The sequence below is a fragment of the Acinonyx jubatus genome, chromosome B2 (genome assembly GCF_027475565.1).
Source record: "Acinonyx jubatus isolate Ajub_Pintada_27869175 chromosome B2, VMU_Ajub_asm_v1.0, whole genome shotgun sequence".
NCBI lineage: Eukaryota > Metazoa > Chordata > Mammalia > Carnivora > Felidae > Acinonyx > Acinonyx jubatus.
In genome coordinates, this window is record NC_069385.1 from 9,197,693 (window position 1) to 9,222,541 (window position 24,849).

The 24,849-nt window shown below is 47.5% G+C and overlaps 1 protein-coding gene across 9 annotated transcripts in view; it reads right to left on the reverse strand.

The window, feature by feature from the left end:
• The window catches only part of SYTL3 (synaptotagmin like 3), a 93,459-nt gene that overhangs the window by 11,193 nt on the left and 57,417 nt on the right, over positions 1 to 24,849 (reverse strand). For 8 of the 9 annotated variants that reach the window (XM_053222025.1, XM_053222023.1, XM_015080852.3 and 5 more), the window contains 3 exons: positions 23,744 to 23,868; positions 16,411 to 16,545; positions 5,036 to 5,214 (listed from right to left, as the gene is read on the reverse strand). In XM_053222025.1, the coding sequence (XP_053078000.1) occupies positions 5,036 to 5,214; positions 16,411 to 16,545; positions 23,744 to 23,868 (439 nt within the window). The remainder of the gene's footprint in view (positions 1 to 5,035; positions 5,215 to 16,410; positions 16,546 to 23,743; positions 23,869 to 24,849) is intronic. The other variant, XM_053222026.1, reaches the window with a different exon arrangement.

Below are 24,849 nucleotides of genomic sequence, written 5' to 3' on the forward strand. Positions count from 1 at the left end.
AGTGGAAATAGAAAGTCCATGCCTCACACTTTACTTTTCCCTTGTGGGGCCTCTCCTCCCGCATTCTGCCCATCCCCTGAGATCCTGTCCAGAAGGACCCCGCCCTCCAGGGAGGTCCCGAGACTGTCCTGGTGTTGCTCTGGCAGTTTTGGTAACAGCAAGGACCCTTCCGTCCCCAGGCACGCTCCCCACAGGCTTGACTCTCCCGAAGCAAAACAGACCAGTCACATCTTGCTGTACGGACCCTCTTATTAGCATAGAACATCCTTTATCTTTTATGATCTTTGTTGCTTTAACGTCTATTTTGTGTAGGGCACCTCGGTGGCTCAGTCGGTTGAGTGACCAGCTTTGGCTCTGGTCACGTGCTCACTGTTCGTGGGTTGGAGCCCCACGTCGGGCTCTCTGCTCGCTGCTATGGATCCTCTGTCCCCTTCTCTCTCTTTGCCCCTCCCCAACTCATGCTCTCTCAAAAATAAGTAAAAACAATTTTTGAAAAAAAGTCTATTTTGTGTGATATTAGCACAGCCCCTCCTGTTCTCTTCTGGTTACTATTTACACGGAAGATCTTCTGTTTCTGTCTTTGGATCCGGAGGGAGTCTCTTGTAGAGGGCACAGAGCTGTGAGACACTGAGGGTCCCTGGGAACTAGCCCCAAGCAAAAGATTGTGCACCTCGGGCACTTTCTGTCAGCTGCAATTGTTTTTGTTTTTTTTAATGTTTATTTTTGAGAAAGACAGAGTGTGAGCGGGAAGGGGCAGAGAGAGAGGGAGACACAGAATCCGAGGCAGGCTCCAGGCTCTGAGCTGTCGGCACGGAGCCCGATGTGGGGCTCGAACTCACGAACCATGAGGATCATGACCTGAGCTGAAGTCGGATGCTTAACCGGCTGAGCCACCCACATTCCCCTGTCGGCTGCAATTGTTAAACTGCTTCCCTTGCAAAGGGGAGCCAGGATGTGGCCCCATGTACAAGCTGGACTTAAAGCAGAGGACCCCAGCTCCAAAAAGCACCAACAAGCAGCCTGAGTTGCCTTCCAACCGATCAGGATGAGGGTACTTTCTCTGTAGAAAGGGGCCTCCCCTGCTCCCCCCTCCTCCTGTTTCGTGAGGCCAGCCTCTTCCCTGCACAAGGCCATCAGCCCAACCGCTCTGTTAGTGCCGTCTCTCTCTTCAGCTCGAGCTGCGGCCCCAATAAAGCCTTGCCTGCACTTTGATTGTGGGGTCCAGCCTTGTTTCTATTGTTGTCGGGCCCAAGAACCTGATCCTGGCAACCTTTGGCTCCTATGTTTTTATCCATTCTGACAATTTCTGTCTCTAAATCATTGACATTTGAAAGTAACTCTGATAAGGAGGGACTTCCTTCTGTCACTTGCCATTTGTTTCTATCTTCTAGCATCAGTGTCCCTCACTACCTGCGTTATTGTATTCATTCTTCGTATTTAGCTCAATTTTGTGGTGAAATGTTTAAATTCCATTCTCATTTCTTTTCGTAGATGTTCTTTTTAATGTTTATTTTTGAGAGAGAAGGGGGGGTGGGACAGAGAAAGAGGGGGGCAGAGGATCAGAAGCGGGCTCTGCACTGTCAGCAGTAAGCCCTACCCGGGGCTCAAATCCACAAACCACGACATCATGACCTGAGCCGAAGCTGATGCTCAAGGGACTGAGCCATCCAGGCGCCCCCCTCGGTTTCTTTATAGTGCCAACCTCACCTCTGTGCATTGCCGAGGTCACAGAATTGCACCTTTCTACACTGCGCGACCAAAGTCACCAACTAATCATTCCTTTAAATGCATTCCGCTCTTAAATTAGTTTAAAAAACAGTGTGGAGTTACAAACGAAAGTTACAGCAACAGTGAGAGATGAATAATTAAAAATATATATATTAGTCTCTTAAGTCTTGTGGAAAACAAACAGTGGAAGCACATGCCACGGTTAAGTAATACTTGCTTTTATAATTGCCTGTGTCTTTGCTTTTCCTGAGGTCTTTGTTTCTTTGTAGGTCTTTGAGTTACTGTCTGGTATCCTTCCGGCCCACCCTGCAGGGCCCCTTAGAGCATTTCTTGCAAGACAGAAATTTCTAGTGTTAACAAAGTCCCTTGGCTTTTGTTTATCCAAGAATGTCTTAGTATCTGCCTCAGAACAGAAACCTGAAGAACAGCTTTGCTGGCTATCGGGTTCTTGGTTGACAGCTTTTTTTTTTTTTTTCCTTTTAGTACTTTGAATATATTTCCTTACTGCCTTCTGGCCTCTATAGTAGCTGATGAAAAATCTGTGGGTAACCCCCCTGAGGACCCCTTTTGGATCCCAGTAACTGGAGGAGATACAGTAATGGCTGCCCACCTCTGTGTCTGTGCCTCTGTGATCAGAAGCAGCAACCTGCAGTCAGAGCACAGATCCCTGATATTTGGAGGACAGATATCCCACGCGGACTCCTGTGAGAGATGTGTGAGCTGCTCCAGGAACACTGGCATGGCTGTGGCTGTGAGTGAGGGATGGGTAGCTGCTATCCTGCTAAGAACTGACATTGACTGAAATTGACCTCGATGTCCCCTCCAAGCCTTCCTCTGGAAGTCGCCAGCCTTCACTAGACTCCAGAGTTCCAAAATAGTTACATCGGACGGATGGTACCAGTGCGATTGTTGTCTGCAAAGGGAGACCGATTCCTGGTGCTTCCCACCCTGCCACTGTCCCAGAATCCTCTCTGGGCTATTTTTCCTTGAAAAAGCACGGAGTTTTGTTCTAGCAGGCATTTCACTGATGGGCAAGTCAGTTTGCCCCTGGCAAGGTTTGATTTTGCTCAGCTGGGGTGAGTTACAGTAGCCCTTACTCCGGGGCTGGAGAGGTCCTACTGCTGTGTCTCCCTGACTGCCCTGGGTGTTTAGCAGTCTCCACTCTGGCTGGTCAGAGCTCCCATCTTCCCCAGCACTGAGCCACACCCAGTGTCTCACCAGCAGCCACTCTGTGACAGACCTCATGAAATCTTGTCCTGTGTGTCAACAGCTGAGTATTTGGCCCAAACCTCAAGGGGGTCCCTATTGTGGATTTGTAGGTCTACTTGTCTGTGTACTTCATGTCTCACTTGCTTCCTATCTGTTGAGTGTTCATCATGTTCTAGACATTGTTCTGAAGGCTCAGTAGGGGCAAATTCAGGGAAACACCACAACAATCCTTTGAAGTAGGTGCTATTATTATTCCCATGTTACAGTGAGGGAACTGAGGTATCGAGAGGTTGAGTGCCTTGCCCAAGGTCAAACTGCATACATGGTGGACCAGGGTTCAATGTCCATCCTCCCAACCACCTCACTATAGTCCTTCTGAGAATTACAGCAGAGGCCCAGCATACATGCACAGTCAAGGGCTGAGTAAATGTCTCTGACTGGACTGGAGTCTGAAAAACGGACAGGATCAGGGTTGCTACTTGTAGCAGTGGCATTGGGAAGGCAGTCCCAGAACAAACATGAGGAATGCCTCTGTTTGGAAAAGTCAGGGCGATAGCTTTGAAACAACGACTATTCCAGGTTTCCTAAGCATAAGGTATAAGTTGGGGGGATAACAGAAGACACTAGCAAGACAAGAAGGACTCTGTTTTGGAGAACCATGAGTGCGACAGTGATGTACTTCATCTGTGCTTCGTGTCTACCCTGAAAGTTTCAGAGCAGAGGAGAGTCTGGTTGGACCAACAATCTATCCCCCCTCCCTAACTGGTAATCAAAAAACTGTGCTCAAAGTTTCCCATGTAGGCAAGAGAAAGACAAAGATGTGGTCCTTAACCTTAAGCCATACACAGAAAATCAATTCCAGTTGTAATGCGAAAGGATCTAAGTATGAAAACATTCTAATAGATGAAAATAGAGAAGAAGAGATTTATAACCTTCAGTTTTTCTGCAGACTCAACAGGCAGACATTTTAAAGGAAAAGACTGATAAACTGGACATCAAATTCTCTGCAAGGAAAGCTATCATAAACAATGTTAGAAAACAAGTAACAAGGGGCGCCTGGGTGGCGCAGTCAGTTAAGCATCCGACTTCAGCCAGGTCACGATCTCGCGGTCCGTGAGTTTGAGCCCCGCATCAGGCTCTGGGCTGATGGCTCAGAGCCTGGAGCCTGTTTCCGATTCTGTGTCTCCCTCTCTCTCTGCCCCTTCCCCGTTCATGCTCTCTCTCTGTCCCAAAAATAAATAAATGTTGAAAAAAAAATTAAAAAAAAAAGAAAACAAGTAACAAGTAGAAGATATGCAAAATACACATAACCAATGAAGAATGGGTTTTAAAAAACTCCCACCCTCCTGTAAATAAATGACAAAAATGACAACCCAATAGAAAAATGGCAGAAGATAGGAATGGGAAGTTCACAGAAGGTGACCCCTAAGTGTCTAAGTTGCTCATCTTTCTTAGTAATCAGGGAAATGTACCCTAAAAATTAATGTGATATCCTTTCATAGCAGTTGGGGGAAAAAACCCACCTTTTTTTAAAGAAAGAGAGCACCACAGGGGAGAGGGGCAAAGGGAGAGAGAGAGAATCTTAAACAGGCTCCAGGCTCAGCACAAAGCCCAATGCATGGCTCGATCCCATGACCTTGGATTCATGACCTGAGCCGAAATCAAGAGTCAGACGCTCAACTGACTGAGCCATCCAGGTGCCCTGGAAAAAATCTTTAATCTGTTTACAGATTATGTGAGACAGGTTTTTGGTTTGGTTTTTCCTGTATGGGAAGTCAAATTTCCCAACAGCATGCATTGACATTCATCTTTTCCGCACTGATTTCTAATAGCCCCTTGATCCTAGAAACTCCCAAATATAGCTTAGGTCTGCATCTGGACCTCTGATTCTGCTCAGTTGACCTACTTATCTATCATTGCATCAATAGCACATTGTTTGAATTAGTGCAGCCTTAAAATAATTCTTGTTATGGCTTTTTAGTCTAGTTTTTGTTTTTTTACAATTGTCTTGGTTTATTTTCGACTTTTACTTTTCTATATAAACTTTAGACCCAATATGCCTATCATCTAATGTCAAAACTTAGAAAAAGAAACTTACGGATTGCACTTTTTCTTCTTTTCCTCTCCATAGGCAAGATTCTTACAGGCCTTGATGCATATTTCTAAAGAGCAGGTTTTGAAGCAATAACGAATGGCAAACTCTATTTCTCCAGTGACATTAGCATTGTCAAAATTTCCCATCTCTGTACAAGTGCTGTTAATGCTAAGTAGACTTGCCTGAAATCAAGAATGACAGATACAATGAATTAGTTCACAATTAATCCTTTTGTTGTTGTTGTTGGCAGTTCTGGCTTCAAGATCTCAAAAAAAAAAAAAAAAAAAAATCACACAAAGCAAGCATCCTGACTCACAGTAAGTTAATAATACACCAGTTTGTACTTTGCCAAAATAAGTTGCCACACATTCTTTCCTAAGGAGATGAGAAATCCTCAGAAAGTCTGGTCTTGCCCAGCTTGCACAATCTCATTCTTTAACACAAATCAGTTGGGATGAAGTGGCTGATCTCCTCCGTAATTCTGCAAAGATAAGTCTCAGGAGAGCAGAGAATACCCATGGCAGGAACAGCCACGTGGAGAGCCAGAGAGCAGGCCTGCCAAGCACCATGACTGGGAGTCCCACAGGGCTGATTCAAAGGCTTGTTCTGCTAAGGGAGCGACATCAAAGTCTAAATGGAAAAATTAATACTAGTCTCCTTGGGTTACGGTAAGGAGTAAATGGAATGAAACGTGTGAAGTATGTAGTCAAGAACAAGAGTAATTGTGTTTCGATTTTTATGGGTACCTAAAACGAGAAACAAAACTGCCACCATAAGTGAGGACACTGTGAGCTTACATAACATAGACAGGTCGCGTGGGACGCCTGTGCCTAAAAGACAAACGAACTGCTGTATCACTGTTAAAGTGGTTTCAATATTTGCCCCATTCACATGCAAAATCTCAGTGCTGACTATGAAAATAGAGGGGAAAAAAAAAATGATTTCCACTTCTAATTCCCAACAAGTTCCTCTACACCGTCAAACATCCCGAAAAGAAACGAAGAAGAAAGTCCGGGGCTTTCTCGCCCGCTAGAGAGAGCGCCGAGACGAACCAGACGAAACCAACAGCTCATCGGAGGACCCGAACCTGAGTTAACTAACGTCAGGAACACAACCAACTTCGCCGCACCCCGTCACCGGCTCTGGAGGGCAGGTGGGTGCTCAGCCGCCCACATCCACACCATTGTTGGAATGGAACACAATCTTGAAATCTCGCATCCAGACAGGCAGGGAGTGGGGAGACAGCATGAAGCAATGAGGCGCACAGCAGCGAAGAGAGACAGGTCGGGACGCTCGGCGGAAGGCGGGCTCCGCTGGTGCGCAGAACAGGGGTGTGGATCTCAAGTGCTAAAAAGTTCCGACAATTGAAATGGCATTCGTCCCGTGGCTCACTTTGGGCCACGTCAGACTAAGTTGTATTATAGCAACTTTTCTGCCGAGAACAGACGGAAAACTGAATTAAATCACAAGCGGCTTCATGGCCATTGTAGAGCTACCAAGACAGCCAGGGAGAGGGGTCCACGCTACTAGAGAAGGGCAGTGTGGCCGTGAGCCTGACCTTCTGAGCGGTCGGTCTCCCTTTGAGGCATTTGTCCCTTTGCAAGCAAGCAGGAAGACAGGGAAGTCAAGCGAAACACAGCAGCCATGGGGCTCAGGAGCCAAGCAAAGGGTTGAGAGACACACACCGGTGTCCAGGGCCCTGAAAGGCACACAGAACTTGAGCTGGGTTCACAGAGAAAGGGGAACCGCACCTAAGCGAGACACAGCGAGACAGACTCTAGATGCTTCTCTTCCCCTCAAGGGATTTGCTGATTTGGAAGGGCTCACTGAGCAGCTGAGAAGCTTAAAAATGCTTTGAGAGGTTCATCTTACTGGAGAAGACCACCACAGAGGAGGGGCTTGGAGACCTCCAGACTTTCAGTGGGGACTCCCCCACCGGCTTCCTTCCCAGGAGGAAGAATCAACTCGAAATGGAGCAGTCCTCACAAAGACTGAAACCCAGCTTCAAACGAGCTGGACACCAGATGGATAAAGACTGTTGACCTTCACTCTGTGTGCTGGAAGCAAAAGTCCATTCTCTCTGGAGGCGGGTCACACCCACTGAAAGCCACTGGAAGCTCCTAGCACGTGGGGCTCTGCACGTTCCTGCCCTCCGCCGTATCTCCAGCACCCAGCTCGGGGCCTGGCTCACCAAAGAGTGCCCGGTAAATATTTATGGAGGGGATAGAGAAAGCACTTGGAGTACTTTGATTTAAAAGTGCTCTACGTAAATATTCTGGCACGATGGGGTAGGCGGTCTTGTGCCGGAAAGAGCCATATGTAGAACTAAGTAAGACGACTCACTCGGTTGGTTGGGTAGTCGTCGTAATCTTGTAGAACTTCCTTAAGTCACTTCACTGCAGATGCCAGAGGAAAAATATTTTTAAATGAAACTACATGTCGGCACATAACAAACTTGCTGAAAATCAAAGACGAAGACAAAAATCGCTAAGACAGAGAACGAAAAGACATGCTATCTTTAATGGAAGAAACAGTAATGGGCAAGAGAGAAGGGGCCCCAAGATACTGCCGCGGTGGCTGGCTTCTTCCGTTCGGGAGGGAAAGGAGAGTAGGTTGGGCACAGACACAGTGAGGTTAATTTTGGTATCAGGAGAATTAGGCAATTCTGAACGGATTCTTTTTTTCATGTTTATTTTTGAGAGAGAGCATGGAGAGAGGGAGACAGGATCTGAAGTGGCTCCCCAATGACGGCAGAGAGCCCGATGCGGGGCTTGTACCCACGAACCACGAAATCCTGACCTGAGCTGAAATTGGATGCTCAGCCGACAGAGCCACCCAGACCCATCTCCCCACCCCCCCTTTTCTTTTTTTTTTTTTTTTAAGTAAAAAGGGATATTTGCTCAAAATGAGGAAGTAAAGCAGGGTGGAAGATCTGAAAGAGTCTTGAAAAAAACTGGAGAAGGCATGAAATGGTCGATCTGAGTTGGTAACTGAGCTACCCAGAGAAATACTTCGGGCCCAGGGGACAAAACAGGGCAGACTTGATCCCTGCACACTCACACTGGCCGTGAGGCCCGCCCTGTTGTGTGTGCAGCTGTTCAGGAACAGGTCCAGAGAGGGCTGCCCCTGGCTCACCCAGCTCGGTGCCCAGAGTGATAACGCATCCAGGAAGCGTTAGAATGACTCCTCCTTCATTTCATAAGTACGTTCACGGAGGTCAAAGCCGGCTGGGACGCACCCAAAGGTTGCCCAGGAAATCAGAGGTAGGACTGGAAGTGGACTGGGGGGCCTAACTCCTTGGGCCACCAGCTTCTGGTAGGATCTCTGAGCAAGTCAGCTGCTGTGCCTGCTTCAGGAGGAAACGTGCAGCCTCAGATCGTGAGAAGACAGCAGAGCACATCCTCTGGTCAACCGCATCCCTGACATAATTTATGTCTTTGCCACTGTTGCCTCGGGAGGGCTTTCTGGTTCTCTTTCCCTTGCCAGCCAGAACGGGAGCTAAGAACAGCAGACGGAGTCCACCAAGAAGTCCGGGCCCAGAAGAGCAACTACGAGCTCAGCCTGACTTTTCCTGGAGCCATTAGTGCTGTTGGGCCTTGACAGGAAAGGAAATCTGAGCGAAAGCAAAGGAGAACTACTCCAGCCGGGCAGGGAACATTCAGTGGTTTTCTCTGAAGGGCACACGTTATCTACCGTGACCTTGAGCAAGGCTCCATGCCCTCTTATTTTACCAAGTTAAGACGGGAGGGGTCAACTGAAACCACAGCTACAGCTGACCCTTGAGCAACATGGGTTTGAACGAGGCAGATCTTTCCAGTAAGCACAGGACGGTACGACAGATGTGATTTCTCTTCCCTTATGATTTTCCTAACGTTTACCTTTCTCTAGTTTACAGTACGTTAAAAAATTTCTTTTTAATGTTTATTTTTGAGAAAGAGTGAGAGAGAGAGAGAACGAGCAGGGAAGGGCCAGAGAGAAAGGGAGACACAGAATCCGAAGCAGGCTCCAGGCTCTGAGCTGTCAGCACAGAGCCCGATGCGGGGCTCAAATCCACGGACTGAGAGATCATGACCTGAGCCGAAGTCGGACGTTTTAACTGACTGAGCCACCCAGGCGCCCTCTAGTTTACAGTGATTACACATATAACATCCAAAATAGGTGTCAGTTGACCATTTGTGTTATCAGTAAGGCTTCTGGTCAACAGTGGGCTATTAAGTTTTGGGGGAGTTGAAAGTTATACACTAATTCTCGACTGCACAGGGGGTCAATGCCCCTAAGGTTCACATTGTTGAAGAGCCAACTGCATACTTTAGAAAGAAAAAGTCCTGATCACCAAGAACACGCTGAGAGCATTACTGCAGAGTGGTCCAAATGGTGGCAGTGAAGCCTGACAGGCTTTCATTCAGCTCCTGGCCCTGACACTTAGTGGCTGTGTGCTCTTGAACCATATTCATAACCTCTCTAGTCTCAGTTTCCTCATGTGTAAAATGGGGATCTATTCCATAAGACTGGGATGAGGCTCAATTAGTTAATGCATCTAAAGAGACTTAGAGGGGCACTTAGGGGCTCAGTCAGTTAAACGTCTGACTGCGGCTCAGGTCATGATCTCGCGATTGTGAGTTTGAGCCCTGCATCAGGCTCTGTGCTGACAGCTCAGAGCCTGGAGCCTGCTTCGGATTCTGTTTCCCTCTCTCTCTGCTCCTCCCCTGCTCACATTCTGTCTCTGTCGCTCTCTCTCAAAAGTAAACATTAAATATATATATATATATATATATATATATATATATGTATTAAAAAATAAATACATAAGGAGACTTAGAACCATCCCCACACATAGTATAGAACATTCGTTACCATTTGGAAAATGCCAGACAATGTGGCTGCCCTTTGTAAGCGGGATAAATCATCTCCTTTTCTTTTCTCTTTTTTTCCTTCTTTATTATAAAACTATATCAAAAAGTACATATAATTGATATAGTTAAATAATAATTATGAAATGGACATCCATGTACCCACCACTCAGCTGGAGTAAAACAACATAACCAGGACCTCAGAAGTGCCCCGGGGCCCTGCCTCTGTCCAGTGCCTCTTTTCTGTCCCTGAGGAAATGCTGTTTCGAAGTCTCCTGTTAATCATCCTCGTTTCTCTTTATGGTTTTAGTACAGATGTAGTAGATGCCCCCAAACAATATATTGGTTAGTTTTGCCTGAGCTTGGAATTTATATAATTAGAATCCTACTGGGTACCTATTCCTCTATAACTGACTTTCTCTTGATACTCTGCTTTTTAAATTCATCCATGTGGTCGTTGTGGTTTGAGTTCATTCACTATCGCTTCCGAACAGTATTCCACTGTCACGCCTGCCAATCACAACACCTTCTGGCAGGAAAAGTGTAAGCTGTTTGAAAACACTGATATAAATGCATTCCTTTTTAGCTTTTTTTTAAACATAAGTATAAACAAAATTAAAAACCAGACAGGAACTCTGGTAGGATTTGTTTTCCCGTGGGAACGCTAAAATGTTAACGTATTTCTTCACTCCACCAAGTTCTACTTCTGATAACTGAACTTATTTTTTTAATTTTTAAAAAATATTTATTTTTGAGAGAGAGAGAGAGAGAGACAGACAGACAGACAGAATATGAGCAGGGGAGGAGCAGAGAGAGAGGGAGACACAGAATCCAAAACCAGGCTCCAGGCTCTGAGCTGTCAGCACAGAGCCCAGCGCAGGGCTCGAACCCATGAACCATGTGATCATGACCTGAGCCAAAGTTAGACACTTAATGGACTGAGCCACCCAGGCACCCCTGAACTTATTTTTTTTAACAACTTATTTTTTTCTCCCAAAATATTACATGTTTATAGGAAAAATACAGAAAACACACATGAGCCCCCAAAAAATTTTTAAGAAAAAAGCATAACCCCATCATTTCAGGGTCAAATTTGGGTATAATCCTCCCACTTGGTTTGCAAAGTCTATAGTAGAATCACATTGCTTTTATAAAGATGTGCTACTATCATACTATTTTATAACCTTATATTTTCATTTGTCAGCATATATTTTCTATATTAATATTCTTCAACATTCTTTTTAATAGCTACAAAGTATTCCTCTGAATCAATATACCATAATTCATTTAACCATTGCCCTATTTTGAATATTTTGGTTGTTTCCAATTCTTCAAAATTAAAAGTTATAAACAAGGTTCCCTGGACATCCACGTACACACATTTTGGGCAACATTCACGATAATTTTTCAAGAATATTTCCTGTAACTGAATTGTTTGATTTAAGAGAACATTTTAAGAGAAGCATTTTCAAGGCTTTTGATACACATAGGTAAAGGCCCTCCCGCAGACCCCAGGAGTTTATAAAGATGCCTGCAGCTAGCTCCATACCCCTGCCAACATGGACCTGTATCACTTCTAAAATTTGCTGAAATGACCCTAAAGCAGAGCTTGCTTTCATTTTGCACTGACTTAACTACCTGGGAGGTTGAGTGTTTCCCCCTATTTACTGCCCCTTTGGCTTTCTCCTTTTGTAGTAAGTAGAGATTTGGTAAGCTTTATCCAAACTTCCTGGCTCTTAGCCTCAAGGTCTGTCGGAAGAACAGGCAACATCTCTGGGCAAGAAGCAATAATCAGTATTTGCTTTGTGGGAGTTTCGTTTCCTCAAACACTGCTTCAGCCTAAAGGAACAGGTTTAATCACATAATAGTTCAACTCCACGAGGAGAACTTGAAGGGCACACATCCGAGCCCACTAGAAGAAAGGACGAAGGGGAGCCCAGTTGAATTTGCGGTGTAGTTTGAAGGACAGAGCGAGACAAACACACTCACCCGCGTCTCCTTGCCACAGCATCATTTCCCAGCAGTCCGAGAGGTTTTCTAGGTGCGGGGCGGCCCCAGGCCAGTGCAGCTGAACCAGGGACTGAGGGCAGGAAACCCACTCCATCGGAGAGCCCAACGGAACCCCAGGGCTTTGACTCGCGCGGCTCTGGGTGTTGAGTCAGGGCTCAGCGGTTACCGTCTGACCTCAGTGAGCCGCCTTAACCTCTGGGAACCTGCCTTCCCATTTGTGAAATGGGACAATAGCATCCACCTGACCAGATGGTTGTGCGAACGATTGCCAGGGGAGACACCTGGCTCGGTCGTTAGCACACAGTAGGCTTTCAGGAAACCAGAGCTCCGGGTAGGAGTAACACGGTCATTCCGCATGTGTTTACCAAGTGCTGCTTCAGGGTCAGGCACTGCTTGGGCACGTGGGACTTACAGGAGACAACAAACAACAGATAAACCAATTACACAGCTATAGAAGGTGATAAGAATATGGGTAACAGAGAGAAGGTAAGGGCGATGGAGGGCAGGACAGGGCAGGGGGTAGACCCCGCCTACAATGTGACCTTGGAGCAAAGATTTAAAGGAAGGGAGTCAATGGGTGTGGTGCCACATGGGAGAGGGCAGAAATGCCCCCAGGGCAGGCTTGCGTCTCGCGTGTTCAACGGCCAGTGCGGTTATGTGGAACGAGCAAGGGGGCAGGTGGGGCGTGTGTGGGAAGTCGTGTGGGGCCTCGTGGACCACATGGGGTGGATCCTAGCTCATGTCCATGCCTATGTGTTAGTTTCTGGGCACCCAAAGACATGATTCTGGCCCCTGGAGGAGCTTAGAGTTTAGTCTGTGGGACCCTGGGCAGTTCTGGGGAAGCTGCCCCTTGGACTCTCCCAGAAGGCTAGCGTCACCCTCAGGACCAGCCTTTTAAAAAAAGCTCAAGCTAGCTGGCATCCTTCCATCGGCTGGAGTAGGGGCAAACCTTGCAGAGAATCTTGGAAAAGCTCTTCCTGTCTCAGACCCACCGCAGGGTTGAACCCAATGAGAGAATGTTCTGGAACCATCCTTGCCTATCTCACCCTCAGAGAAGCGTTTCCTCTGCTCTTCCACCTCGCTGAACTATTCTCCAGCACCTACAACACCCAGCTGTGAAGAAAGGGGCTAACCCACCCTCAAGCATAGCTTTCTGAGGCCTCCTGGCCCGGCTAGCCGAGGTTCTCACCACCTCAGTCTCTGGAACGAAAAGGCACCAAGAAGCAGAGGGCCAGGGCGCAGGGTCGTTTCTTCCCCGGGGGCAGGTGGTTACACCCCGCTGGGACTCGGGAGGCTCCCGGGAAGAACTTGTGTGAACCGAGTTTGCTTTTCACTCCTGGTCCTTGACCAGTGTGGGTGTGCAGACCTGTCTGAGAACTGATGGAAACACGAACCTTCTTCCCAGGAAGCGCACAGAGGCACATGACGCAACATTTGGGTAATTCCACATTAGATCATCCCAGGTGCCACTGAACGCACAATCACAGTACCCAGACCGGTGCTGTTCCACAGAACTAGAATGTGAGCCGAATCTGTCATTTAAAATTCTCCAGGGGCACCTGGGTGGCTCATTAAGTGTCTGACCCTTGATCTCAGCTCAGGTCATCCTCTCATAGTTCGTGGGATCGAGCCCTGCGTCGGGCTCTGTGCCCACAGCCTGTTTGGGATTCTCTCTCTCTCTCTCTCTCTCTCTCGCTCTCTCTCTGTGCCCCTCCCCTGCCTGTTTGTGTGTGTGCTTTCTCTCTAAATAAATAAACTTAAAAACTATTTAAAATTCCCTAGTGGCCTATTTTTTAAAAACAGGTGAGATTAATTTTAATAATACAGGCATCCCTGGTTTTATTGCATTTCACAGATGTTGTGTGTTTTGCAAACTGAGGGTCTGTGGGAACCCCGTTTCCAGCCAGTCTATCACTGCTGTTCTAACCACGGCGTTTGCTCACTTCGTGCCTGTGTCACATTTTGGTAATTTTCACGATCTTTCGAACGGTTTCATTATTACTATATTTGTTATGGAGAGCTGTGATCAATGATTACAACTCCAAGCTCAGAGGATGATGGGTAGCATTTTTTAGCAATAAAGTATTTTTTAATTAAGGCACGTACATCGGTTTTTTTAGACATAATGTCATTGCACACTGAAACCAACTAGGGTGTAGGGTGAACATAACTTTTATATGCACTGGAAACAAACATTCATTTGACTTTATTATGATCTTCACCTTACTGAGGTGGCCTGGAAGTGACAGTATCTAGGAGGTATGCCTGTACATTTTATTAATGTCATATATCCAAAATACTATCATTTCAACATATGTCAATATAAAAGTTATTAATGACACCTTTTGTATTTTTTCCTACTTAAGTCTTTAAAACCCAGTGTGTATTTTATTTATTTAGATATAATTGACAAAAAACATTATAATCAGCTCCTGGGCAGTGTGTATTTTATATACTCATTTCGGACTAGCCATAATTCAAGTGCTCAACAGTCACATGTGACTAATGGCTACTGTAGTGGACAGCATGGCCCTTGACTGTTAAGAAATCCTTAACAAATGACATACTTTACTCAGGTTTGAAACTGCTAGAGCTCAAGCAGCGTTTCTCAAACTTTATGGTGCATATGAATCACCTGGGGCTCTTGTTAAATTGCAGATTCTGACCCAGTAGGTCTGGGATGGGGCCAGAGACTCTGATTTCTGGAAGGTCCCAGGTGATGTCAGGGCTGTTGGCCCCACATTTTGAGTAGTGCGGGTATAGAGCAGTGGTTCCGAAAGAGGCAGGACCACTCAGTGAAGGGCTGGTTTGGGAGCTGCCAGCATTTAGCAGATTGAGTCTAGGATGTTACCTATTCAGTGCACGGGTCTGGCCTGCTTTCGCCATGACTTTGTAATGTTCTACCAGATATTCATGTAGATAGGATGGGGGTAAGTTAATCGTTTTCTAAAGTGAGTATCATTTTCCATAAAAACACAACCACCCCAATGCACAGAGAGGTTAAGGGACTTGCTCTGGGTCACACTATAGGAGCTGAAATGTGAACCAAGAAGGTGGTTTCTAGGAGCTGAGTTCTTTTTATTTTTTTTAAGTTTATTTATTTTGAGAGAGAGAGCGCGCGCGCGCAAGCAAGCATGAGCAGGGATGGGGCAGAGAGAGAGAATCCCAAGCAGGTTCTGCACCGTCAGTGTGGAGCCCAACGTAGGGCTCGAACCCATAAGATGTGAGATTATGACCTGAGTCGAAATCAAGAGTCGGATCCTCACCTGACTGAGCCACTCAGATGGCCCTGGAAGCTGAGTTCATAACCACTATAATACACCATGGAATGAGTGCATTTTCATTCTCAAAACAATCCAGTGAAATAAAAAGAACAGGCTTGATACCCATTTCCTTGATGAGGACACTGAAGTTTGGAGAGTTTCTGCCATTGTCTAAGATTATTTTTTTTAATTTTTTTAACGTTTATTCATTATTGAGAGACAGAGACAGAGTATGAGCATGGGAGGGCCACAGAGAGGAGACGCAGAATCGGAAGCAGGCTCCAGGCTCCAAGCTGTCAGCACAGAGCCCAACATGGGGCTCGAACTCACAAACCGCGAGATCATGACCTGAGCCAAAGTCGGACACCCAACCGACTGAGCCACCCAGGCGCCCGTCTAAGATTATTTAATAAGGTAAAGAGCTATCACGGTGATCGAGGCCTCGTGACCTGTCACCCAAGGCTCTGTCACACCACATATCACAATTTGAGGCTAACGTAAGCATTCCGTCAGTGTTTTTGAAGCCACAAAAGAATGAATAAAAGGCTTGCCTATCAACAGAGCCAACCTTTAAAACATGTTGAAAAAGAAGAGCACAGTTGAAGGACTTAGGAAACTTGACTTCATGACTTCCTGCAGTAATCAGGACGGTGTGGTCTGGGCTAGAGCACAGAGATGAGAGGAACAGAGTGAAGAGTCCCAAAAAAGACCCGCTCCGGCACGGTTACTTGATTTTCAACAAAGATACCAAAGTCAATGGGGAAATGAGAGTCGTTTTGTGAACAAAGGGTGCTGGAATAACTGGGTGTCCACGTGGAAAGAATGAACCTCAACCTATACTATTCACAAACATTAATGATCAGGGGCACAGACCTACACAGAACAATGAAATTTTCCTAAAGTTTCTAGAAGAGAACAAGAGAATGTCTTCATGACTTGTGGGTAGACAAGACACAGAAATAATTGTAAGAGAAATATTTGATACGTTGACCTCATTGAGAGTAAAAACTGCTCATCCAAATATGCCGTTATTTATTATTCATTGCTATCTGTGTGTATGAAAGAAAAACCATCAAAGTATATAGCCAGGTTTCCCCAGCTCCCAGTCTGAGTAAAATATTACCTCCAAGTCCTGTTGTCACGTTCCAGTTTATGCCACAAGACAACACTTCCCTCCTACCCCCGCCCACCAACCCCGTCCGACATCATGGCGACCGCCACACATCAGGGGTCCAGAGTGTTAGATGAGACTCACGTGTCTCAAGCCTCCTGAGAACAAAGAGCTGGGCGTTGGCCTGGATGAGACGTCCTCTTGCTTCGAAACAGGGTTAGTAAGGTGTCTGGGACTCTCTTGGTTGAGAGGTTTCAGAATATCTGGTGTGCTTGGCTTCTGGAAAAGGAAACACGGAATTAACAGAGTCTGTATCCTAGTGTGATTTTGTTCAAAGGTGGTGACTGCGATGAGCAGAGCCTGCACCTCTGACCTGACGGCACTCACGTGCAAACTTCTGGGTGCTGAGTAAGAGAGCACGCTTCCGTTTGAATAAATGCATACACACACACCCGCAGGGCCCCGGGCAGGCATCAGCAAGCACTGGGATATTCATGAACGGTGGTGGGTGGGTCACTTATGGATTAGTAAGTCTTAAAGAAAAATCAAGTCCACACGTTGACCTTAATAGCGATCCCTGCATTTAATCACCTGAAATACAATATTTAGCCTATCAGAGTTTTAGTTGTAATGTGCTCATTAAAAAAAAGGGAAAAATTAAAATATGTCTCTAAATTTTATAAAATAGTCAGTACCCCTTTTATCATGTATAGAGCTGTGCTTTCCAATGTGCTAGTCGCTAGCTACACGTGGCTATAGAAGTTTAAATTCTCATTGGTTAAAAGCAACTAAAATTAAAAAAATTTAACTCCTCAGTTGCACGAGACACATTTCAGGTGCCCAGCAGCCACATGTGGCCGTGATTAGAAGCTTCTATTGGACAGGGCTAGCACAGAGCCAAAAACACAATGCCCAAGGTAGGAAACCTCTTCCTGGCTGGAAGTACAAAGTTTCTGAATCCAGACTTTACATTTTGATGCTGGAAGTGGAACTTGGAAATATAACAAATGTAACATTTGCATCATCGCTGTAATTCTCAGGAATGAAAGACTGAGAATATTAGGGAACACGTGGAAGAAATGATTAGTTCCCAATTACTGTTCATGCTCTCGATCCCCAGAACATCAGCTCAGCTCCATCAGACATTTGTTAAGCGATCCTATCTTTGACCCACTGCTCTAAGTCCTGGGGCAGAAAGAGGGGGGCAGAGGAGAAGGGAGCGGGAAGAAGAAGCATCATCCGCTCTCCAGGGGCTCACCCGGCTGGTAGGGAATAGACCCACCACTGAAATGGAGGCACAAGCCAAGTCCATGGGAAAGAGGGGGTGGAGAGCTTATGCAGAAGGGGGTGTCAGGATGATCTTTAGCGGAAAGTAGGACCTGAGTGGGAGGTTCAAGGCTGGCTGTGGAGAGACTCAAAGGAGGGGCATGGTGAGTGGTGGGCCTATGCTGATGGTCAAGTACCGAGCATGCTCCTAGACTTGCTGATGACCCACGCAACCAAAGAGACTCAAGAGGCCAGATTCCTGCTGTGTCAGGCTTTCCAGAGAAAAGGTAGCTTGGCGGAGGGGGGGGTCCCCAAAGAGCCGGCCCAGGGGAGGAGACAGCCAGAAGAACTACAGATCCAAGGGGAGGATTTCGGGCATGAAGGATGTTCACAAAGGAGAAGAGTATGAGAAAAGGCTCACCTGAAATTAAAGAAATGGAGATTTTTAAAACTGGCCTATCAAATTAGCAAATATTAAAATAGAAAGTATAACATTTGGGGGCACCCGGGTGGCTCAGTCGGTTAAGCTGCCGACTTCAGCCCAGATCATGATCTTGTGGTTCATGGGTTCGAGCCCTGCGTCGGGCTCTGTGCTGACAGCTCAGAGCCTGGAGCCTGCTTCAGATTCTGTGTCTCCTTCTCTCTCTGTCCGCCCCCCTCTCTCTCAAAAATAAATACACATTCAAAAATATTTTTTTTTTAAAAAGTGTAACATTTGGTGCCAGCAGGGGTGCTGAAAAGCGGGCTACTCCACCTCTGGTGGTCGTAAACTGAGTCAACCTCAGAGGAGGGCAATCTCGCGGCATGAATTAAAAGTCCTACGGGCGCCCGGGTGGCTCCCGTCATGATCTCACAGTTCATGAGTTCGAGCCCCGCATCAGGCTACACACTGACACTGGGGAACCTGCTTGGGATTCTCTCTCTCCCCCTCTCTCTCTGCCCCTGCCCCGCTCATGCTCTCTCTCAAAATAAATAATCACTTTTAAAAAGCCCTAAAAAATAGCTGCAAAACAATGACAATATGTATGTATTGACAGGGAAGAAATTAAAATATAAAGTTAGAGATTCTTGAGAAAGCAAATAACAAAAGTGGATGTGCAGCATGGCATCGTGTTTGCAAAGTGAATGTACGTGTGTGCTCCAAGTGACTGGTCCGGCTCAGTGCTTGCTTGATTTTTCTCCTCTCCTGCCTCCTCCCCCTCCTCCTCCTCGTCTGTGTTTTCTAAACTTTCATTAGTGTGTAGGCCTAGGTTTTATTATACATACAAGCAATAAAACCATTCTTGTAATTAAAGAAAAGTGTAGAATTCTGGCCAACTGTGTCAAAGGTGACAAAGTCATTGATGGGGGTGATGCTCAAATGGGCCAGCAGGCTTTTCAATCAGGGGTGCCAGGGAGCAGTGTCGCCCTGGCACAGGGAACGGACTGCACGGAAGCTAGGAGTGAACAGGAGGGAGGGTGATGGGGGGCAAGGGCAGAGGACGTTTTTGTGGACTTGGGCTGAGATGAGGAAGTGGAAGAGCAGCTGAAGGGGATCCTTCAGAAGATGCTGTTTTTCTTTTTGAAGGCGGGGGGCGTCAGGGCTAACTTGCAGGTTGAGGAGAAACAGAAGCGGGGAAAGCGGCGAGCTGATGGAGCAGGTCCCAGAAGAGAGCGAGGAGGATGAACCCAGCCCCCAGGGGAGGGCTCCACCTCGGGAAGGAACGTCCATTCCTGAGGCAGGAGGAAAGGTGGCTGAAGATCCAGAGAGACTGAGTGGGAGGAAGTAGTCAGAGGGCTCTCCTACGGCAAGGCCTCTACCTTCTGACGGTGTCCGGGGCGGGGCGGGGGGGGTGGGGCTTGGAGGACGTGGATTCCGTTTGGAACGGCCTGTAAGGCAGCAGTCGGAATGGGAGGAAGAATAAAATGGGCTAAATATTAATATACAGCTTTGTAACACATAGGCATTCAATATATAACCACCTAATCCAGTTTTCTTTAAGGCAACATAGTTTTTAAATCATAAAAAAAAAAAAAAAAAAAAAGTTGATGACAGGGGCGCCTGGGTGGCTCAGTCGGTTAAGTGTCCGACTCTTGATTTAGGCTCAGGTCATGATCTCACGGTTTGTGGGACTGAGCCCCACGTCCAGCTCCACGCCTAGAGTATGGAGCCTGCTTGGGATTCTCTCTCTCTCTGTCTCTCTCTCTGCCCCTTCCCCCTTCCCTCTCACGCAATAAATAAATAAACATTTTTTTTAAACTGATGACAGAAGTTTCCGAAAAGGGACAAAGAACTATCTTTATAAGAGTGATCATGTGGCATGTCAAATTCATAGCCAGGAAAAAAAAATTCATAGCCAGGGAAGACTGTTTCCAAATATGTTAGGATTCCGAAAAAACGTTAATGAAACATAAGTGCCGATATAAATATTTTGAAATCATTAGAAAAGCCGACACTGTTCTGAAGAACATCCCTATTTCGACTAAGGAATCGACTTGAACTTTGGCGTTCACCTCTTCCCTGGTAAATTCTGAAGGATCTAAATGACTCTGTCAGACTCAGTGCCCTGTGAAAGGGCATCGAGATTCAGATGGCAGCCTATTGACGACATTGAGAAAGGCATTTATTTCCCCTGTGATTTTTAATGTATTTCAGTAGCTATCTAGTTTGGGTCAGATTACAGAGAAAAATGATCGCCCTGAATGAGGTCTACTCTGTACAGTTATTAAGTTTCATATTATATGCTGAAAGATCAATAAACATTAGGCTCGATTTGATCAAATTATGGACTCCCTGGAACCACACAATTCATGCGTGTGGGATTGTTTGTTTTAGCTGATCTTAAACGTGAAAAGGGAGAGCACCTGTTGCCACCAAGCCTGCATCCGAGGGTCTCAGACAACCACCGGGGCTGGGCTCGGCCAACAATACGTGCTCTGAGCCACGTCCTGTCCCGGCCGAGAGGTAGGCCGCCTCTCCTGGGACCATCAAGGGGGTCAACAGCCCTCAAGTCTAAGACCAAGTGTTTTCATCCTTGAACTCAATGCCATTGCCTCCCTTTTCTCTGGCTGCTCAGCCTTTACGTGTGGCCAGCAGGTGGGGGAAAGAAGGATGCAGAAACGCCATGCCCTGGGGGCGGATGGTTTCTTCAGATTTCACAGGACGTGGGAAAACTTCACATAAAGGGGCACCGAATGAAAGAAAGGGTTTCTTCCCCGCCTCCGTCCTTGTCCCACTCCTCGGAGACAACCCCTCCCAACAGCTTCTCGTGTTTCCTTCCTGGTTAACAGGGTCTTTACGGCCAATATAGATCAGCCACACATTAATACGATGCACAATAAAATCCCACGGGGATGCACAGGAAGTCTCAAAGGACAGGGGAGAGAGTTCACCTCTTAAAGAATCCCGGCCCACATGGGTAAATGAGGGTCTTTATGGGAGCATTTCCGGAACATGCGGTGCATGCTTAATGGTCAGAGAAGTGGCATAGAAGCCGTCCTGAGCCGTTTTCTCAGTTACCAGCTCAGAGTCACCACGTGGTCCTAAGAAAGTTATCTCCTATTTCTGTGCCTCAGTCTAGCCACCTGCAAAGTGGGCACTGACACCCCCTGCCTCCAAAGGGCACCACGTGGTGTGCTTAAGGTTGGCAGAATGCTCCGAGGCGTTCCGATGGAAATGTGTCAGTTTTATGAGCTCACCAACGAGGGCATGTGTAATTGCAGTCTGACAAACGTCCTATTTAAAGATGTACTCTTTATATGTCAACCCTGTGATTATTTAGCATTTATAGATCATGCCATGATTGCTGAGTACTTTATAAACATTTGGCTACATTGCTCCAAAACAGCCGTATCCTCAAGGAAGGTGGGGAGACAGAATGCCTGCAAAAAGTAGAAAGCGTGTCGCTTCAAGAGCATGGCAGTCAACTGGATGCAAGTGGCAGAGCGTCCAGATGGTGGGGGCTGTCTCGCCATGGCCTCCCCTGTTCCTCCTCGCTTCGACCCTCAAGCTCCCTTGTCCCATCAGACAACCCTGCAATTACCCAGCAGGCTCGTTCCCCATGCACATGCAGTAGGGGAGGCCAGAAACTAAGCCTGGGAAACCTGGGATGCCCTATCACATGGCACAGGCATCGGAAGCAGAAACATGCCGTCCACAAACCCTGTTGGCATCTTTTCCCGCAGGCGTCACAGGTGTGGTGTCTGGAACAGACTCTGCCTCGCCCCGACACTTCCGACCACATTACCCCTTGGTCATCTCTTTCCCCTTTGTCCCTCATCTTTCATAGGGACAGTGATAGCCCAGGCCTCACAGGGTTGCTGTAAGGATTTAGTATCTATAAGGGCTTTACACGAAGAACAGTGCCTGGTAACCTTAGTGAGTGTTAGCATCCGAGGGGCTCCATCCCAAGGATTTGGGTCCTCATTTGTCGTCCTTATGTGGGGCATATAATGAGGAAGTTACAAGTTTAGGATTCAGAACCTACAAACTTGGGACTCTACTCCCGGCTCCACATTGTATTAGTTACGTGACATTAGGCAGGTTGGTTACCCTCTCGCTGAAACTCAGATCCTGGATCTTCATCATGGGAGTGACAATATCCGCCTCAGCATTTCTGCAAGAACTAAACGTGACTAGTACGTAATAACCACCCCCGTGCTTGGAACATAGTGGTTCCTAAATGCACGTGAACCTCTCCTCCGTCTGTTGACTCAGGGATGGTGTCTGGAACGGTGTTTGTGTAGACCCTGGGGAGCCAACAGGAACGAACGCTTGTTGGCCCTTTGGCGTCTCAAAGGCCTTCCAAATGCATCTCACACACTCTAGACGCCTCCTCCTAAATCTAGCGAGGTCCCAGGGGCCAGGAGCCACAACCCGCTCACCCAAGAGCTCCTCAGAAACTCACTGGAGATGCCACATCTCACACCTGCCCCAGATCTACTGAGTCAGACTCTGCATGTCAACAACATTCCCAAGTGACTCACACACACACACACACACACACACACAAACACTGAGAACAGCTGCTCCAGAATTCAGCCTCCAAGCCAAGACCACCCACTGCTTTCGGGTTATGTAACCGCGGGCACTGACATCATCTCTCTAAGCCTCAGTTTCCCTAAATGGACAACAGGGCCAAATGCAATACATAGTTCACGAGGTAGTGTGAGGATAAAATGAGATGGCCTGGGTAAAGCCCTGAGTGGAGTCTGGCAGATAATTAGGAAGACCGGCAATTCAGATAGTATATGTAGATGGCTTAGGTAGCAATTTAGATACTATATTATCTCGGGGATCTTTATAAGCGGCCTGTGCCTTTGGGCGGAACAGGTATCATCACCTTCATTTTCACCAAGGGCATAGTGACGTTCCGGGAGTTGACGTGACGTGCCCAAGGCAGAGGGTCGTGGATGGAGGCAGAATTTGAAACCTCGAGAGTGGGTGTCTGGAAGTTCCAGCAGGAGGGTGGGGCTAACCTCATCTCCTTGCCTAAAGGAATCTGTCTGGGGACATCCCGAGCGGAGCCCACAGTGGCAGAGAAGGGACACCTGTCCTATCCAGGCACCCAGCGCAGTCCTGTTGACCAGGTGATGACATCTGCCCTAGCCAGGTCACCTCCGCTGGACTGGAACCTAGGCGTCCTGATTGTAAAGACATTTTCTCTCCTGTCCCAGTGCATCTGCTTCAGACTTGGTTAATCCTGGTGGAAAGCCAGAGTAATTATTTCCTTAAAAGCCTTTATTAGGTGAGCTCTCTCTCTTGTGGTTTAGATACCGGGAGGGAGCCTCCCTGGTGACTGCCCTCGGTCAGGCGGCACGTAGGTTTTTAGTGGGTTTCTATCAGACTCGAACTGGAGGTTGTTGGAAACAAGAAGGCCTCTTGACCCTCCATGAGGTATTCGGACCCCAGGAGTAACGTGGCACATCTCAGCCCTGCAGGGGGCCACTCTGCCTTTGGTGTGGCCTTGAGACCAGTGAGGCGTTCCCGTGGACACCTGGGACCCCAGGGGCTCAGAATTAGGCTGAAGCTTTTCCCTGCTCTGAACTATTTTCCGAATCGACCCTGGAATTTGACCTTCATTTGGCCAGGCCTCCCCAACAGAGAAGGGTTTATAATTATGTTTTCTTCAGACTGCTTGGTGTTGTGCAATAAAAGAAAAGGAAAACGAAATCTATAGAGAAAATGGACTAGAAGTAGCTCTGGTGGCGGCCCGGCGGCCTCAGGGAATACCCTGGTGGTGACGTTGATGGCAGTGTCAGACTGGCTCCTCCTCTCCGTCCGGCTAGCACACTGCCTGGGACCCGTCGCTAGGAGTTGCTTGTCAGAGGTCATGTCATTCTGGGACTTGGAAAACTCTAGAAAACAAATACAAGGGATGACAGGTGGGAGCACACAGCTTTGACAGACTCGTGGGGCCCTCCTCTGAGATGCCCTGCAACCACACCCCTGAGGAGCCTCAAGGTCTCTGAGGCTAGGCTCACGGTGTGGGGACGACGGCTCTGAGCTCTGGGCTCAGGGGGAGCCACCCCCAGAAGCCACATGCTGGACGCAGGGCACACGGCGCCCTGCACAGGACAGAGGATCCAGATTCCCAGAAGGTGACAGTGTGGCCATGTGCCTCTGTAGGCAGACAGCCACCGTCAGGGCGAGAGTGAAAGGAAGGACTTCCAGCCAGCTCACTCTGTATCCCGGGCCACCCGTCATAAGCACGCAGTTGTCCAAACGCGAAAAAGGCAGCCTGACAAACCAGCCAGCTTTTTTAGGGCTCCTCACAAAGATTTATAAGTAAATACCATCTCTTGGGACACTTTGAAGAGAGGCGGAAGATTCAGGGTACGCTTATAACTATTTTAATAGACAAAGCCTGAAAATACACCTCCCCCCGCCCCCCAGCAGGCCACTCTTCAAGAGCCACCTGTGGTTAGCATACTGGACGGCCCAGCTCCAGGGTGTAAATAATCCTCAGTTGTTGCTCTTGATTAGGTATTCCTGCATGTACTGCCAAGGGTACATCTGCAGAGTGTCTCTTTTCTCCGGAGGAGAAGCTCGCCTGCCCCCCCAAACCCCAGGGCATTCTCCTTCCCACCAGGATGTGCGGGACCTCTCCTCTCTGAGAGTGCTTCTGTCCACACTGGCCGCGGGTCTACCCTCCGGAAACCGTGGGGCAACTTTCTGCTCCTGGAAGTGAGCAAGGTCCCGGCACACCAGGCCCTCCAGGTGGACAGTGAACCTGGGCTCCTCATACAGCTAAATTCCAGCCCAGCTATGAAGGGGGTGAGGCCCTGGGGGCGGGGGGAGGGGGTGTCCCCTCACCACCATCTGTTTGGCATTCACCC